The sequence below is a fragment of the Paroedura picta genome, chromosome 2, assembly GCF_049243985.1.
Source record: "Paroedura picta isolate Pp20150507F chromosome 2, Ppicta_v3.0, whole genome shotgun sequence".
Lineage (NCBI taxonomy): Eukaryota > Metazoa > Chordata > Lepidosauria > Squamata > Gekkonidae > Paroedura > Paroedura picta.
Genome location: NC_135370.1, coordinates 29,312,440 through 29,331,438, shown reverse-complemented (window position 1 = coordinate 29,331,438; position 18,999 = coordinate 29,312,440). Strand labels below are relative to the sequence as shown.

The following is an 18,999-nucleotide window of genomic DNA, read 5'->3' as shown; positions in this document are numbered from 1 at the left end:
CTCTTGATTTCCTCAGCCTTGGCTTCCAAGGAGATGCAGAACACCAGACCACACTAAATGATTTAAACGCTGGTTGGGCTTTAAGGAATATGCTCAGTGGGCACAGGGAGGGAGACATTGACAGGAATATCTTCCTCCGCACACTTAGAATCACTTAACAGCAGTACATGAAGAGCTCCCCCACTGGCCATAGGATATGCTTGCTGTTCTACACAATTGCAGCACTTTCGAAGAATGGATATTCTCTGAACTGGAAAAAAAGGGGAATTGGAGACTGAAGAAGAGACCAGTGTCTTCAGTAAAAAAATCTCCCTTCCCCAACAGTTCTTCACAGGAGCTGCCTTCGTTGTTGCTAATTATTTGTACTATTACAATGGATGCTGCCAATTGAGGGCTAGATCCCATTAATGACAGCACCTCCCCCTGGTTCATGAAGCTTTCCCCAGAAGTACTTCTTTCTCAAGTTCCTGTTCTGCACAGGAAAATCCAGCTGCAAAAGCAGATGATCAAAATCAGTAGGAAATGGCTATTTTGGAGGGTGGGGTCTATGGCATTTATCCACTGCTAAGGTCTCTCCCCTACCCAAGCTCCCCATGGGGCATTTTTGCCGTTGTTAAGATAGTGTTATTGTATAATAGCCGCACAGGTCAAGTGGATTGCCAGCTCCAGGTTGCGAGCTCCAGGTTGGAAAATAGTTGGGGATTTTTTGGGTAGAGTCTGTGGAGGGCAGGGTTATTGAAGGGGAGTTTGCACCACGTGACAATGATTGATAGCTGGGAAGTTTCCACTTCCTGTTCCCTATCTACCAAATGCAGTAGCAAAAATCTGGGGTGGACAGGGGTGAAGCAGGCCAAAGGCTTCTGTGCGTTAGTGGGAAATCTCAGGGCAGCTAGCCCCAGACCGAAAACCAGGCAACAGCGTGGCATAATGCCCCCTGTGCGGTAAAGGTCAGGGTGTCTGTTGTGGGGAGAGGAAAGGGATGGTGATTGTAAGCCACTTTGAGATTCCTGTAGAGAAAAGCAGAATATAAAAAACAAACTCTTTGTCTTGTTCTTCTGTAACAGGTGTCTTCTTGCTGGTCCCTTAGCTTTCCCTGAAATATTTTTGCCTGTTGTTAGGAATGTTGCTCTGTGGAACCAGATTATATCAAGAACAGATGTTGACGCAGGGTTGCAACACTCTGTGCAAAACGCTGATGACTAATTGCACGGGCTGACAGATTTTAATAAGCTCACTCTCTACGAGTGATATCTTCAAAACTATTATTGGGTGGGGAGTTTTCTTTCTGCAATATGTAAAATGAGTCTCAGTCGCACCCGTGTTGTCTACGTGCGTCGGCCGTAGCAGGCTGTAAATCTGTAAATGGACCCGCCAAGAGGTGATGTAGGGTTGTGCTTAGAGCACTGAACGATGATTGGGGAGACCTGAGTGCAAATCCTCAGTCATAGAGGTGCCAACCTCCAGGTGATCCCAGAAATAGAACTGATTTCCACACGAGATCAATCCCCCTGGAGAAAATGGCTGTTTTAGAGGGCAGAGTCTATGGCATTAAGCCCTACCAAGATCAGGCCCCTCCCCAAACTTTTTCTTTTCCTGGCTCCACCCCCAAATCTCCTGGTGTTTTCCAACTCATAGATGGCAACCTGAGTCAGAAAGCTCATTGTGTGACAGAGTTGCCAGCCTCCAGGAGGGGCCTGGAGACATTCTAGAATTCTACATTATTTCCAGATGATGGTAATCAGTTCTCAGTGCGAACATGCTTGCTTTGGAGGGTGGTATTATAACCTGCTGAGATCTCAGACATTGCCTCTCCAGGCTCCCTTCTAAAGCTCCAGGTATTTCTCAGCCTTGAGTTGGCAACCCTATCAACTGACCTTGGACCTTATTTAAATTAATTTATTGTTGAGTGTGTAGGCTGCCCTTCTCTGAGGGACCTATCTTTCATACAAGCAGCCTTTCTCAAAGTTTTGGGAAGATGGAAGCAGGGAAAGCTATGTAAGCTTGATGGACACTGAGCAGAACTAACATTCACTAAAGCCATAAAATTCAGCTTATTGAAATCTGTCACAGGCAAACAAGTGAAACCTTATTGTAACAAGAGAGCTTGTAATATCCAGCAACGGGAGCTTTGACTCACAAAAGCTTATACCCTCGGAAGCTCACACTCTAAAAATCTTGTTGGGCTCCTAAGATGCTACTGGATTTGAATCCAACTCTCCTATTGCAAGTGGCAGATAGCAAAACGAAACCATGACAAATGTGCTAATGTACACTGGGTACAAAACAGCAGGAAATGTGAGAGAGGCCAATTTTCAAAAGGAACCTTTGAACTTGGCTTGGTCGTGAGTCCCTCCACAGAACTGGAGCTTCAGAGTAGCAGAGCATTTTGAAAGTATGCAGGTTTGTGGATGAGGCACAGATCTAATCCCACCTTGTTTTGAGGTTTAAAAGAGAAAATAAATAGTCACCAGAAAGATTATGTATGAAAATATATCATATTCATCTGCTCCAATCTCCTTACTGAAGCAGAGTACAAAAGTTTTAAGAATGGTCACAAAAGCAGCATGTTGCAAGCCTCTAGGGCTGGGCTGCAAGTAGACTACATGCTACACATCAGCAGATGGAGAGAGTTGAGCCTAATGGAGTCCACTCCTTGCTTCAGCAAAAATAAATACTTTAGATGCTCTGCCTGAAGAAAGAGGAAGTGGGTGGGCTTTCCCCCCCCTTAAACAAAGGAATCCCCAAAGCACAACTCAGAATTCCCTGCAACTTCAGAGTGACCATTAGGTGTAACTAGTGGCTACATAGGTACAGCTCAGCTGTTAACAACTTTACTGCAACCTTTCAGTGTTGACTTCACCAAATTACTTGTTGAAGCACATTCCAACACTTTTTAGACAATTGCCCTCTCAATACTGATTTTCCACATCCGTCTGCATGCTGAGTGCTTGTGTTATGTGTTCAAAAATAATGAGAAAAAAATAACTATGGGTCATCCACTACAGCCCTATCTAGCCTGGTGGGATAATCTAAATAAGTTCTTTCTCAATAATTCTCATGCATTGCTGCCCGGGAGATGCTTAGCATCCCCCCCTCCCGATCTGGCACAATTGACACATCCTTTCACTTTTTACTCATATAGAATACTGAGTTTTAAAACAAATCCGTCTTGTGAATATCTACGTTATTTTCGACAGCACTAAGCTGTTGCTTGGAAAAAGGCGCTCTGTATCTTTTTTGGCCTCAGCAAAACCAATAGCAGCTGTTTTCAATTGCAGATTTCTGCTTTGGCATCAGCCATGCAACCTCCTGACAGAAGCCAGGTGTCTGTAAATTTAATCATTAACAACTACTGATATCTTTATATTTTTTTTAAAGCAGGCAGTACAGCTGTTTCCGCCCTAGGACCTGCATGGCCCAGGCTAGCCCAATCTAATTAGACCTTGGTCTTAAAGGTGCCACTGGACAAACTTAGTTCTATTGCCTTTAGACCAGCCATTCTCAACTTTTTTTAATCATTGAGAAACCCCTGAAACATTCTTCAGGCTTGGAGAAACACCAAGAAACGATGTGATTATGCAGTACATAGTTGGGAAGAATAGCTGTGTATGTGCTCACCTGGGGCTCCTTCCCTTCCCACATCCGCCAGGTCCATCATTAGCCATTTTGGGAGGGGGGCGGCCGGTTGACATGGCCATATATGGCCGTATCACCGATAAACGTTTAACTAATCTGAAAAATCTATTTAAAATCAATTAACTCCCACCCATTCAGGAGACCCTTCCAGAGTCATCAGGAAACTCCAGGGTTTCATGAAACCTTGGTTAAGAAAGCCTGCTTCAGACCAACAGACCAACTAGATGAAATACAATAAAATCAGAGTCCATTGGCACCTTTAAGACCAACAAAGATTTATTCAAGGTGTGAGCTTTCGAGTGCAAGCACTCTTCCTCAATAAAATCAGAGTCCATTTTCACCTTTAAGACCAACAAAGATTTATTCAAGGTGTGAGCTTTCGAGTGCAAGCACTCTTCCTCAATAAAATCAGAGTCCATTTTCACCTTTAAGACCAACAAAGATTTATTCAAGGTGTGAGCTTTCGAGTGCAAGCACTCTTCCTCAATAAAATCAGAGTCCATTTTCACCTTTAAGACCAACAAAGATTTATTCAAGGTGTGAGCTTTCGAGTGCAAGCACTCTTCCTCAATAAAATCAGAGTCCAGTAGCACCTTTAAGACCAAAAAAAATTTACTCAAGGCGTGAGCTTTCGAGTGCAAGCACTCTTTGTCAGACTAAGATCTGACCATCATAACAGTAGGAATATATAAGCAAAAGTTAATCCTGTTACATTAGTAAACTGTGTCACAACATCCACACGATGCTACTGGACTCTGATTTTATTGTGCTACTTCAGACCAACACGGCTACTCATTTGAATTTAGATTAGATACAGTAATGGTGAAGGGTATTTTGTTGTTTTCCTTCATATGGTGAAAGTCAATTTAATATACCAAGGATATTGCATTGGGACCTTTGTTTGCTGTTTCAAGGATTGATATAGGAATAGAGCCAAGAACTAGTGGAGTCTGAATCTAGTACAGAGAAGTAACTTCAAAGAAGAGTGAGTTTTGGACTTCACCAAAGCCGTCTCCAAGTCCTCTCCCCCACCCAATTTCCTCCTTAACTGATTGCTATTGCTTTTTGTTAAATTTAATTAGCGAGAGTGTAGTTTATTGCTGGAGGAAGAGGAAGTACTTCTAACTAGCTTATTATCTGTAATTTATACTCTCTAATTTCTTTATCACTATTTGTCTTCATATAAGATATGTTTTATTATGTACCTAGTATTCCATGACGTCATGTACGGGGGGGGGGGGAAGCAATGGAAAATTCATCAGAGGTATTAATGTTTAGTCTCCAGTGAATGCACTTCCTTTCATTTATAAAGCAGAATGCTATTTAAAAGAGAAATTATCTGTAAGGCCCGGCAGTGGCAGAAAGCAAGCCCATCTAGTCCAGTCAATTAAGTGACTTACTAGGTAAACATCTCTCCCAGCCGTAATTAAAATTTAACCTGAGATCCTATATATAGAGATTTCTGTAGATACACATCAATCAACCCATCCAAACTTTATTGGCCTGTCAATAGAGTTACAGTCAGTGGCCATTAATAACCACAAAATAAACATCCAATAGAAAATAACAAGCTAAAAAGCTAATTACAATGGATAAAATGCATAAAAACATGTCTATAAAAGGAGACCAACTACAATTTAAGAAATTTTAGATTTAATCTAAAAAATTTCTCCGAGGAATTTTGACACAACTAAGGGTGGTTCTAGGTACAATGTGCTTCGGTAGGCATTTCATCACCTGGGCTCACACAATTTCTCATCGGAGGTATTAATTTTGAGACTCCAGTGAATGCATTTCCTTTCATTTATAAAGCAGAATGTTGTTTTCAAAAGAAATTTAAGGTATGGGAATGGCAGAGAGAATCAATCTCATCCAGTCAATTAAATGACTTCCTAGGTGAAAATCTCTCCTGGACTTAATTAATATTAAACTTGGGATCCCATATAGAGAGAGATTTCTGCATATGCACATTTGCTACCAGCTATTATAAGAATAACCAGTAAACTGACAGGGCAGAATGGGTTCCTCCTAAATGCATTGAAGTCATAGAATCATAAGAGCAGAACTACTCTGACGGTGAAATTTTTTCCCTAATCTGAGAATTGGTTTTTATACCCCACTTTTCACTGCCCAAAGGAGTCTCAAAGTGACTGATAGCTGCCTTCCCTTTCCTCTCCCCACAACAGACACCCTGTGAGGTAGGTGAGGCTGAGAGAGCTCTGAGAGGAACTGTGAAAAAAGCTTCTAACAGGATTGTGACTAGCCCAAGGTCACCCAGCTGGCTGCATGTGGAGGAGTGGGGAATCAAACCCAGCTTGCCAGATCAGAAGCCGCCACAAACACTACAACAAGCTGGTTATCCAGCGATTACCGATCTCCATGTTGTTTAATCCCATTATGGTGGGTCCTAAATCAGTGGGCTTAGAAGGGCCTAAGTCCTGTGAGTGTATTGTACACTACTGAGTCCTGTGAGTGTATTGTACACACCTCGTGGTGCAAAATACAAGGTTTAGATGCACCCGTGATATAAGGTTTAGAGTATCTGTGATGTGACGTGAAGTGTGCATGCCATAAAAGTTTGAATGTTTGCTGCCTTGTGAATCCTTAATTGGATCCAAAAGCGGCCCTGGGAATGTTTCAAATAAAACAAAATAAGCACGAAGGCCTAATGACAGATCATGGCAATGAATACACCAAGTGATTCCAGTGACCGTGAAATTAGGTTTGTGGCTTTAGACATTTCTCAACCCAGAACAGGCAGTCGTACTTGAGGTGCCCCCCTGGACATTATTATTATTATTATTATTATTATTATTATTATTACTACTACTACTACTACTACTACTACTACTACTACTACTACTACTACATAAATTGCCCGCCACTCCCAAGTAGGCTCGTGGAGGTTTATAAATCATAGAATCGTAGAATAATAGCGTTGAAAGGGACCTCATGGGTCATCTAGTCCAACCCCCTGCACTATGCAGGACACTCACATCCCAATCTCTCATCTACTGTAACTTTCCACCCCTTTGCATTCACAGAATCAGCCTCTCCGTCAGATGGCTATCTAGCCTCTGTTTAAAATATCCAGTTAAAACCCCCATTAAAACCCTAGTAGGAAAGGAAGTGCTGGAAGTATTTTAATAACAAAAATAGATACAAAAATGTATTAAGAACATTAATTAAGATTGCTCAAAAAGGCGTCTGTAGCTCTCAAGGGTATGCTACACTTTGCCCAAGGCCCTACTGCTAGAGAAAACCACTGAATCATCATTTTCCTTCTACTGTAGCATATGGTCCTATTTGCTTGAGTCTTCCGAATCCTCTAGATTTTCACATAAGTAAGTTTCGTTCTTTCCTCTTGGAGGCACACACAGCACATTGGGATTGAATGTGTTGGTTCAGATGTAGGATGAGGAGCTGTCTGGGTGGTCCCTTCAGACTGATAAAATGTGTGTCTGGGGGAGAGAGCCTGGAGGGGCCTGGCATTTGGCCTGTACCGCTGTTAGCCCTGGTGGATTGTAACAAGGCCCACGCTCTACTCAGGTCTGGTTTATCCATATAGCACATATAGCAGCACTTTCAGGGTCCCCACATGGTACATTTCCCCCGGGGATCAGGGCTGTATCCTTTCTCCTCCTCTACTTTCCCTCTTTAATGGGCGTGGGACATGGGGAGGAATTATTTGGCAGGAGGGTGGAATTGCGTTCCATGCAATCCCACCTTTCTGCAAAATAAAAATGAATGCCCCGGTCCACCCCGCGGCTCAGCAAAGTGCCACCAAGGCATTCTTTCCCCCCTCTGGGCCACCATAGGATAGGGAGGGGCCTGTTGCCCCCCGCAGTACCTAAGGGAACACAGATTTCCCCACATTTCCTAGTTTGGTCCAACTGAGGGCATGATCCACGGCAGGCCTGGGAGGGGGCCTGCCCAGCGGCTCTGTCATGTGGAAGCAGGGATTTGACCTGTTTCCATCTGACCATGCTCTTGGCCTTTTCCACCCGTGCAGAATCGGTCTATCTGATAACAAATTGAAGCATATACGGGAAATAGACCTGGAAATTCTAAATTTGAATATAACCTGAGAATAAATATAGTATAGTTACTAAATATTGCTTTATCTCCTGCCTAACTGTCTAATTTGTTCCAATGCATATCATAGGAGTTTGAAACTTTAACAATAGATTTCATATTCCTTGGATATCACCAACCGTGTTCATAACTGATTAAGAGGTTTGTACTCCAACTGATTCTTTGAAAAGCAGTGATATACAGGGAATTAAAAGTCTGACAAAGGAAAGGGATGGGGGGTGGGTGGGGAAATCAGCCTTCCATTTAGGGTTGCCAACCTCAAGGTGCTGCCTGGAGATCTACTAACCCAACTGATCCCCTGATAACAGAGATCAACTCCCTAGAGAAAATGGCTGCTTTTGAGGGTGAATTCTGTTACATTATATACCAGTGAGGTCCTGTCTCTCTGCAAGCCCCACCTTCCTCAGGCTCCACCCTTAAACTTCTCAATGACTCTCCCAACCCAGGGTTGACAACCTGGCATGCCCCTATCCAGTTTCCATTAAGCAGATCTGTTGTAAACACGAAATCTATTTATTGAAGTAAATCACAAGCTGCCGCAAGGGTTTTCATTGCTGAAACTGACCAGCAAAACTACAAGCATGCTTATATGCATCCCTCACAATCCTTCCTTCCAATTCAAATCTTGGGAAGCCCACCCATGTGCCCTGTCCCCCACTTTTGCAGGGCAAGTTTCCCAGCAGAAGTGCACTAATTTTCAGACACTACATGTATTTCTACACACTTAGATCAGACTGGCTAGCAAGATCAATACAATAAAATACCTGCCAGAAGAGGTGAAGAATTTACACAGTTAAAAGACTGGTTAAAGACAGATCAGAGGGAACAAGACTTAGCCAAAGCTAAAAAGCATAGAGCAAGTCAAACTTCATAAGATGATTTAAGAACACCATACAGATAAACTGGTCAAAACCGCATTGTCTGTCTGTCTGTCTGTCTGTTCCCCGCTTCCATAAGGCTCAGGGTGGTTTACATACAACGTCATGAATATACATAGAAATCTAGTGACAGTAACATAACAGTGGTTCCAAAATTGAACGTAACAAATTATAACAAAATACTATAACAGATTCACAGTGTAACAACAACTCTCAACTTTTAAAGTGAACCTGTGAGAGGTCAGCAAGGCTCAGATCATGAAGGGGCTATTTGGGGGACCAACAGATGTTGTTGAGTCAGCTGGCCTCAACCCAATGCGTGGTGGAGGAGCAACCTTTTGCATGCCCTTTGGAATCGTGGTAGTTCAGGAAGGGCCCTGATCTCTTTGGGGAGCTCGTTCCACCAGGTGTGGGCCAGGACTGAGAAGGCTCTGGCTCTGGTTGAGGTCTGGCATGCTTCTTTGGGGCCAGGGATCATTAGCCAGTTGGTGGTGGCGGAGCGTAGGGCTCTTTGAGGGGCACAGGAAAGGAGACAGTCTCTCAGATACACTGGGACCAGACCACCTATGGCCTTGAAAGTGATTACCAAAACCCTAAGCCTGATCCAGAATTCAACTGGGAACCAGCAGAGTAGTTGAAGTGCAGGCCGGATGTGGGATCTCCACAGTGTTGAGGATCCTGGCTGCAGCATTTTGGACCAATTGCAGTTTCCAGTTCAAAGTTAAGGGCAGGCCTGCATAGAATGAGTTGCAAAAGTCTAGTATAGAGGCGACTGTCGCATGCATCAATGTGGCTAGGTGTTCTGGGGCCAAGTAGGGTGCTACGATAATAAAACACAACCCTACTTCCATTTGCAGAGCTCACTAAAGTGATCAAAACCACTGAGTCCATGAGGTTGACGTTTAAACCAGTATACCAGGTGCTACTTGTTGTTGGTTGGATGCAGCCCAAGTTCGTGTATTACAAAATTCTCAAAAAGGATTCTTGCTAGTAGTCTTGTGCTCAGTATTTAATCCTGTGCAATTTTTACAAAAAAAAGAAACAGTTGAAATTTATATTTCAAAGATATTCAGCACAGGAAGAATAACTATGGTAGGGCTCACTTTTGTAATTTCCTGCCGACGGATTGCTTTTGAATAGCGCTGGGTGTGTCGAAGAGTACTTGAAAGTAGAGCTAATCTGGAAAAGCACTCAATAAATGTCTCACTGAACTTTGCCTCCCTTCTTGGATGGCATCATTCTTTTTACAAAGCAGAAACGGCCTTCCGCAAATCCAGGGAATTATTTACACATCATTTTCAATATAGGTGGTTTCCTATTACAATACTTGTATTGCTTTATTACTGAGTGCCAGAGACAGATAAGCCCATTTGACTGTTTTTGTTATCATCTGGGTGCTTCTTATCAAGAGGCAGAGCAATATCTCTCTAGAACAACAGCTCACAGCTACAGAAAGATGAAACACTGCCAAGTTGGCCAAAAGAGGCTGATTATAGTTCACTAAACTCTGTATGCTTCCTTGTTTTTGTAATGCATTCTGGTGCATTGTTGGGCTCAGGTATTATCAAACAGAGCAGATCATGCTATATAGTTAACAGTGACAAGTACAGAACTGAAACATATAGATGTCAAGGTGACAGTAATGAAGCTTGTCTGGTGTAGCATAACATTCACTAACATTCGTTGATTTATGTTAAAGTAAAGGTAAAGGTATCCCCTGTGCAAGCACCGGGTCATGTCTGACCATTGGGGTGACGCACTCTAGCGTTTTCATGGCAGACTCAATACGGGGTGGTTTGCCAGTGCCTTCCCCAGTCATTACCGTTTACCCCCCAGCAAGCTGGGTACTCATTTTACCAACCTTGGAAGGATGGAAGGCTGAGTCAACCTTGAGCTGGCTGCTAGGATCGAACTCCCAGCCTCACGGGCAGAGCTTCAGACTGCATGTCTGCTGCCTTACCACTCTGCGCCACAAGAGGCTCGATCTGATTTATGTTACAGAATTTAAATTCTGCCTTTCTGCCTTGCCAAGAGCAACCAAAGCCACTAACAAGTGAAAAAAAAGACTCATAGTAAAATCACTTCCTCAAAAGCATTTAAACCAGAAGAAGAGTTGTTTTTATTCCCTGTTTTCCACTGCTCGAGGGAGTCTCAAAGCGGCTACAATCCCCTTCCTCTCCCCACAACAGACACCCTGCGAGGTGGGTGAGACTGAGAGAACCCCAACAGGACTGCTTGGTCAGAACAGCACTATCAGGGATGTGACAAGACCAAGGTCACCCAGCTGGCTGCATGTGGAAGAGCAGGGAATCAAACCCAGCTTGCCATATTAGAAGCCACTACTCTTAAACACTAAAGAGATAGACCTGTCTTGTTGGGAAGGGCCGGGCCTTCCTCCCCACCCTATAGAGGCTGGCAGGGGCCCAAAAATGTCCTAGATAGCTTCACAGTGCTGCAGGGCAGACTAGGGCTTTAGTTTTTTATTCTGCAGTAAAGTGGAATTATGATCCATGCAATCCCAGCTTCCTGTAAAATAAAACTCCCCCTACACCCTTCGCACGGTGGGAACTTTCTGCCGCCACTGTGTTTCCCAGGGGGACACATTTCAGTGGGATACCAAGTGTCCCACTGAAATATGTCCCCTGAGGGGCACATTTTGGCACAGCATGCGGCAGAGCATACAGCTCCACAGCAACACACTTGCGGAAGCTTATAGTGGCGCCACTCCTGCAGAATCGACCAAACAGATATAAATAATGCAGTACAATATACAGCAACAAGAAGACATTTGCCCCTAGGGTTGTGCAAAACAAAACAAAACAAAAACTGATATATTTTGGGTTCAGGTTAAATTGACCTGACCTGATTTGTCTTTTCCTGAATTCCCTGAATCCCAGTTTCGGTACTGGGGTTCAGGTTCAGCTTGATTCGGAAAGGCCATATTTTTTGCTTGGAGGCTTTTTAAAGGGATGAAGGTCCCTTTAAATGCCTCCAAACAGCTGATATATAGAGGGAAGTCTCTCTGCCAAATTGGCTTGGGTTGTGTGTGTGGGCAGTTCAACCCCCCCCTACACACACACACACAGCTTGATATTACAGCTGATCTCAGACAGAGGCTTCTTTCCCTGTAGATCAGCTTAGACAGGGGATGCCTCCCCTCACGGCTCAGTTCAGACTAAGTTGTAAGAGGGGAGAGTCCAGGATCAGCCTTGTTGTGGGTGCTGACAGTTGGGGTTGCCTCCCCTTACAGCTTAGCCAAATTACTTTGGTGTGTACGTAGGTGCTTTGAACTGCCCCTCTGCACAACCCAATAAACAGCTGATCCTGTTTTGGGCAGCTATCTGGGTCCTGAATCAAAAGTTGAAAAGATTTGGCTTTTGTGATTCAAGTCCCACATCAAACCAGGGTTGCATAGCCCAGCTACAAATTCAGGTTTTGTTTTTTTTAAGTTTTGCCAAGCCAAATGCACATTCCAAAGCTGATATTCCAGGTGGAAGTGATTTCTGCAAGTCTATTTGCAGCCTGACAAGTCAAATTCCAAAAAACTGAAGACAAGAGCAGAGACAAAGCAAAATTCATTCATCAGACTCCGACGTCTATTAATCAGACCAGAACCAATAAGCAATTTTATGTAAGACCCTGGAAGCAGCAGACATGCAAATTTAGAAACATTGCTGACTGAGGTGAAAATGTATAAAAAAACGTCAAGTTTTATAGATCTGAGAGCTTGAAAGAATAGAATTTTCAAATGGAAGAAACTGCTGAATGATGTTTTTTGTTTTGTTTTGTTTTTCATTGAAGGCTGAGTGCATAACATTTTAAGGAAAAGAAAACACTTAAAGATAACACTTGAGCGTTTTTGAATACTGAGAGATAATTTATCTGGCATAACTACAGATGGAGCTTTTTGTGAATATCCTGGAGAGCTTCTAGAAATTTCTTCTAGACAGTGTCTAGCATTTCTAGAAAAATGTACTCTCTTCTTTATATCCAATAAAGCAGTGATCCCCAACTTTTTTATCACCAGGGACCGGTCAACGCTTGACAATTTTACTGAAGCCTGGAGGGGGGGGGTAGTCTTTTGCCGAGGAACGTTGCTGCTGCCTGAGCCCCTGCTCCACTTGCTTTCCCACCAATGCCCTTGACTTCCTGCTGTCCACTGGGGGGCGCTGCCAGCAGCAGCTGCGCAGTGCCACATCGAGGGGGAGCCCCAGCCATGGCAGCCGCTGGAGAGCACCAAAGGTGAGCTGGTGGCAGAGTGGCAGGGCAGCCCCCAAGGCAGCAGCCAGGAAGGAGGACGAGGAGGAGCCGTGATCCGGTACCGACTGATCTACAGACCGGTCCCCGGACCAGGGGTTGGGGACCACCACAAAGCATTAAGCATATCAGGCTAGTATCTGCGAAATCTAGGTTTGAAAACTCACTTGGGCCACACATGGGGTCTCCTCTGGCCTCCCCCTCTGGGAGATGGAAGGTGGCAGTGCCAGATCTAGGTTGGAAGCAATGGGGGATGGGGGGTAGCATTGCAAGATCCAGGCCGCTCACCCAACTGGCCATCCCCTCACCCCCATGAAGAAGGGAGGAAGGATGAGTGAAGGGCCACCAGCTCCATCAAGATCCCTCTATCCAGCTTTGTGGTGGCATCAGGGCTTGGAGCACACTCAGGCTATGGGGGAGGGGGATCACCACTAATGGCTGGCCTAGGGCATTGGAATTCCTTCGACCATCCTTGGTTGGAAGTCACCTACCCACAAATATGGCTGTAAACAATTTACAATTCAAGCCAAAACATGAATTAGTAACTGTCATGTTAGTATCCTTCAGCCTCTTTGGCGAAGGGGATTGTGAGAGCCTGTTTTTGCTATTATGTGATTTGCTTCTTACCCACTGTGAATTTTATTAGGATGGTTTTGTCTGGATTATGTTTTATTTATAGTCTTGGGTAAAAAGAACACATTGGTTTTAATTAATTTTTTAATGTATTTGTTTGATTTAATACCCACGGCTATCAAACAAGTCATCTCACAGCAGGTTACAACATAAAACATATCCCCACAAGATAAAACATTCAAACCACAACATAATCTGATGGTGAAAATAAGCTGACATAGTAAAAATCCAACATCATCCCCTTTCCCTCCCCCCTCCCCCAAGGCCCTGGACACGGCCAGGCAAACTTCCTGTGAGCTGAGAACCACCAACTAATTTGTACCCGCAGAGCACAAGGCCCTGAAGGGTGGCAAAAGGGTAATAGGAGGTCCCTCAGATATGCTAGTTTTCTGCATGCCGTATTGAAAATCCCCAGGACCATATAGCTCTACCTTACAGGCACTTTTGGTGATGTAATTTCTTTTTATAATGTGGATGACATTAGTAAATGTGTTACATACATTCCTTCATACCACTCACCATGACAGAAATAGATGGTTCCAGGCTGGCCTGCAATTCTGTGTAGTTTTCCAAATTTAACCACTGAGTTTTCAAGGACTTTCCTAATTGTTACGTGCTGGGTTTAATTGGTAAGGCTAAGTTTTAATTTAGGGAAGTTGAAGGTTAGCAACTCTGTCCCTGCTTTAAGTTGCCTAAGGGCAGCCTTCCTCAACTTTTTTATTATTGAGAAACTCCTGAAACATTCTTCAGGCTTCAAGAAACCTGGGAAATGGCATGATTGTGCATAGAATAGTCAGGAAGTATAGCTGCGTACACATTCACCTGGGCCCCCTCCCCTTCCCACTCACTTCAGACCCATCATTGGCCATTTTGGGAGGGGGTCGACATGACCATATATGGTCATATCACCCAATAAATGTCTACCAAGTTATAAAACACACACAAAGTGGTTATTTTCTAGTCTCTATTGCCTGAAGATCAGTTGTAGTAGCAAGAGATCTTCAACCAACACATGAAGGTTGTAATTCTAAATAGAGTTCTACCCTTGTAAGTCCATTGACTTCAACTGCAGTTGATTTGGGAAAATTCAGTTTTTAACAATGCTGATAATAATTCAAAGTCAATCAGTTGTCATCCAGATACTACATACCCATATTTTTCCCCCTGTTTACTTATGTTGTAGAAACAGAGGGACAATCTAGTATAAAGGTTGTTTACAACCTTTGTAAAGGTTGCCAGCCCTGCAGCCCTGCAGCTGAGGAACCTGGGAAGTTGGAGAGGGGACACTATGACATCATTTCCATCTGGTAGAACTCAGAGACCAAGGATGTTCCTACAGTTTTGTAGGACAGGTTCACTACCAGGCGACCACCACAAAGTAATGTCACAACTTTTGTGACTTCACCCCCTGCACACATACTTTACCTCCCAGTGCTCAATTGATTGAGCCCAGGCAATTAAGGCAGGAAGGAGAAATAGTATGCCCAGTTGTTCAGAATCCGGACAAATTTCTGGAAACAAAATTTTACTTTGTAGTCTTTTAAAGATGCAACGTAATGGAATTTCTGAAAGAGCTTCCAGATTCCTACTGTAATAGTCTTGATTTTTGCCAGCTAGGAAGGCAAATAAGAAGTTGGGCTGGAAAAATAGCATGTGTCAGAGTGGTAAATTCAAACAGAACATTCTGTAGAATGATGGGGAAACAAGCAGCATCTGAAAAAGCTGTGCTAGATCAGGCTGAAGGTCCATCTAGTTTAGCATCCTGTCTCCCATAGACCTAACCAGATGCCTCTGGAGAAAGCCCATAAACAGGAGAGAAGACCAGCCTAGTTCCTTTGTCTCTCCACCAGCCACTGTTATTTAGAACTAGAGCACTTTTGAACTATGTTTAATATTTTCAGTATTTCAGACTAAAAAACAAATTCTGGTATTGGAATCAGTGATGGACATAAGAGGGAGTTAATCAAATTACACAGAATAAGAACCTCCCTTCCTTCTATGGTGATTGTTATCTATGCAGATTTCTTTGGTATAGAGCAGTGTCCAACAGGGTGCCCATGGACAATTTTTCCCATCTGTCCCTTAAAGCAAGGAGCCTCTGTTGGTTTTTCTCCCAATCAGTGTCGTAAAGAAGGGCTTTGAAAGAACCCAGTAACTATTACCTTTGTGTCTTCAGAGAGTATTCATTTGAGAGCAGCCACCTCCATCGGATGCTGGGCCCTTGACCTCCTAATATTTTGTGGAAATCTCCCATGTTTGGGATTGGCCTAACCTTTCCCATGGCAGTCATCTTGTTGTAGTCCCTGTTAACTGTTCTCAAATTCCAGAATTACTTATAGGCTCAACAAGTCTTAATAACTTGGCATAAAGAGATTTGATTGGTCAGTGGACTGTTTACTGAGCATGGGCTGATTTTGATTCTTTAATGAAATGAAAGAGGCCTAGAAATTCCAAATTCCTGCATGTAATGGTCTATCACAAGGGCTACCATCACTGAAATACAATGTGCTGCTTATAATATTCCAGGTATATGCATTGTTCTGGATCAGAACACAGGTGAAGGTGCATCAGTTTCATAAGGGAGAAAAGTTTGCATTTTCACCATCTACCATATTTGTTAAAGTTAAAATATCAGCTGTGTATGATAAGGACAATTTTCATGTGGTACCTCCTCTAACTGTATTTTTCCATCCCATAGAAATAGATGACAAGAGAATGAGCAACAACTCTCAAGAAGAAGTAAGTTAATTATGGGGGAGGGGAGGAGGTTAATGCTCCGGAACTGTTGAGCATACATTTTGAAATACACAATCTGTTTTTCTTTATTGGATTGCATTCGATTGTAACAGTAATTGCTCAACTGTTGTCTAGGATGACGTCAGAGAACTGCTGACATGTCTCAAAAACATTTAAAATAATATGAGCACATGATTCCAAAAAACTCCAGTTCATGGAAGGTAACATGTGTCAAGACGCTTGTCCTCTTTGTGATCACCCCATAATTTGGAGCTCATTTTACCCATCTCTAAAGCATTTATGACTGGATCATTCACTCATTCCTAGTACTGAAACAGTAGAATGATTTTCCCTTTGAAAAGGTTGTCCATTGCCAATCAGGTCACACTCTCACAGCTGGGCCTATTCTGCACACTATAGATAATGCACATTCAATGCACTTTAGAAGTAGATTTTCCTGTTCTGCACAAGAAAATCCAGATGCCAAAGCACATTGAAAGTGCATTATCCTATATGTGCGGAATGGGCTGGACTGCTTTCATAGAAAGATTTTGCCCCAGCATATCCCTATCTTTTGAAGGAGCCATATCATGTCAAGCTCACAAGGCTTCTGGAATTTTCCCCTTGAAGCTGGAGCAACCACCCCACCCCCCACTTTCCTTTGTTCCAACTTAAAGGGAAATAGTGCTACAGTTGTGGGCAGAGCCTCTGGTGTGAAAGTCGTGCCTGCAGCCAATCCAGATGATAAGGGAGGAGCTTCAAGAGGGCAGAGGGAGGAGCTCCATTTTATCTCTCCCCCTTCAACTATTTAGCCTGGATTTCCAAGAGAAGAGTAATATTGTCTCCTCTCCCCTACCAATTGGGGGAGGATGATGGGGGAGGAGCTTCATTCTATCTCTCCCCCTTCAACTTTTTAGCCTGGATTTCCAAGAGCAGAGTAATATTGTCTTCTCTCCCCTACCAATTTCCCCCCATATCCTGCTTCTGGGACCCCCTAAGCAAGAGCAGGAGGATAGAATCCGGAATAATCCTTCTGTCAGTGAGAACAATTAGTGGAATCGAACCTTGTATTTAGTAGAATGGTAGCCCTACAGAATTCAGAGTTTATTCCAGATTAAAATATAAGCATGACACTGAACCAGTCCTTTAAAAACATTGTTTTCTCCCTCTTCTTTGTGCTTTTTTGTTGTGTTCCAAATCGCTTTCCTTTTCATCAGAGATGACAAAAGCAGACAAACAGGATCTGCTTTAAATAGCAATGTAGACTATTGATCCCCCCCTGCAATTTAGCTTTCAAACATCTAAAAGCATTCCATGATGAGACTCAACATTTCGTCATGCAATAAATATAATTAGCACTTTCTGAACGTACCCAATCTTTTATTCATAAATAGCATCTTTCCATCCATTACAGTTTAATATTATGAGCCGCTTATAGGTCTTACAAAGATATTTGCTTAAAGAACTTACATATCTATACATAGGTCTTACTGATATATTTGCTAAATCTTCATTGATTAAATCCAGCATGTTAATAAAATATTGTACACAAGACCTAAATATCGAAAGAAATAGAGTAGAACTTTTCAAATGAAGACTTTCAAATGGTCTTGACTTCTCTGATATCATAATGGTTTCATGGGATGGGGCCAGTTTGCAGAGCTATTGTGATGCTGCAAAACTCACATTTAAAAATAATTCTAAAGTGGTATTGGTGGTGTTCTGTCAATGGACAGATCTCTTTAAATAATAATGTAATTTTTGACACACCCACAAAAAATCAAAAGTGGGATGTTCCAGTGTAGACAGTTCCTTACAGTAAGAATTCCAGGACTTGATATAGAAAGGGGCCACTCTAAGGCCCATTCTGCACATGTTGGATAATGCACTTTCAATGCACTTTAGCAGCAGATTTTCCTGTTCCGCACAAGATAATCCAGCTGCAAAAGCATCCCAAGATACGTGTCCTACAATTTATTATGTAATCCCAGTCCATTTTCCATTCATATGGTATTTTCTTAAACGGTAGATGGCTCAACTGTCCTATTTTGGCAAGAACCATCCATTTGCAGCCACAATCTTTACTGATGTGAAGGGGGGGGGGGGAGCTGCCAACTGGATTCTTCTGCATGCATGTAGAAGCAAGTGCTGTTAAAAGGAGGCGCATCCCATCACTCCCAAACAGCCAGACACAATTGTAGCAGGAGACTTGGCTGAATGATGCATTCATAGCCCCAGGTGCTGGATCAGGCAGGTATAAGGGCAGGTATGATAGATCCCATCTAGTGAGAACGCAGGTTTGTTCCAAAGGCAAACACCAGGATTGGAACACACCTCTGTTGTTTCTGTGTATGTTGTGAAATGGATCCTCATCAACCCTTAATTGGCAAAACTTCATTTTTGCTTTGCGCAAGGGAAGACTGACCTACTTCGGAAGGCAGAGGAGATTGTGGGTGCTGCGCATGGGGGGGGGTTCATGTGGCTTTTGTGAGCTGTAGGGCACACTGGTTTGTACAGTATGATGATCAAAAGTAGACTCTTAAAGTTGATCAAAATCCAGTGATTACAGAATGCATGTGACAATCCATAATCTTTCATCATTAAATGAAGGTAGTCAAAGATCCTAACTCTGTGAGCCAAATGCTTCTTTCTGAATCCTCTCTTTGTGTTTATTTTTTTTTAAATGTGTCCCAGACCAGGGACACAAACAGGGGCTCATACAGAAACAACAATGAAATATACAAACATTCATTTTTTGATTCAA

The 18,999-nt window shown here is 43.0% G+C and overlaps 1 protein-coding gene across 1 annotated transcript in view; it reads left to right on the top strand.

Annotated features, from left to right (window-relative positions):
- PPP1R1C (protein phosphatase 1 regulatory inhibitor subunit 1C) overlaps window positions 1-18,999 on the top strand; it is a 52,688-nt gene that overhangs the window by 12,020 nt on the left and 21,669 nt on the right. Inside the window, exon 3 of the mRNA XM_077319540.1 lies at window positions 16,198-16,238. Coding sequence (XP_077175655.1) covers window positions 16,198-16,238 — 41 coding nt within the window. The remainder of the gene's footprint in view (window positions 1-16,197; window positions 16,239-18,999) is intronic.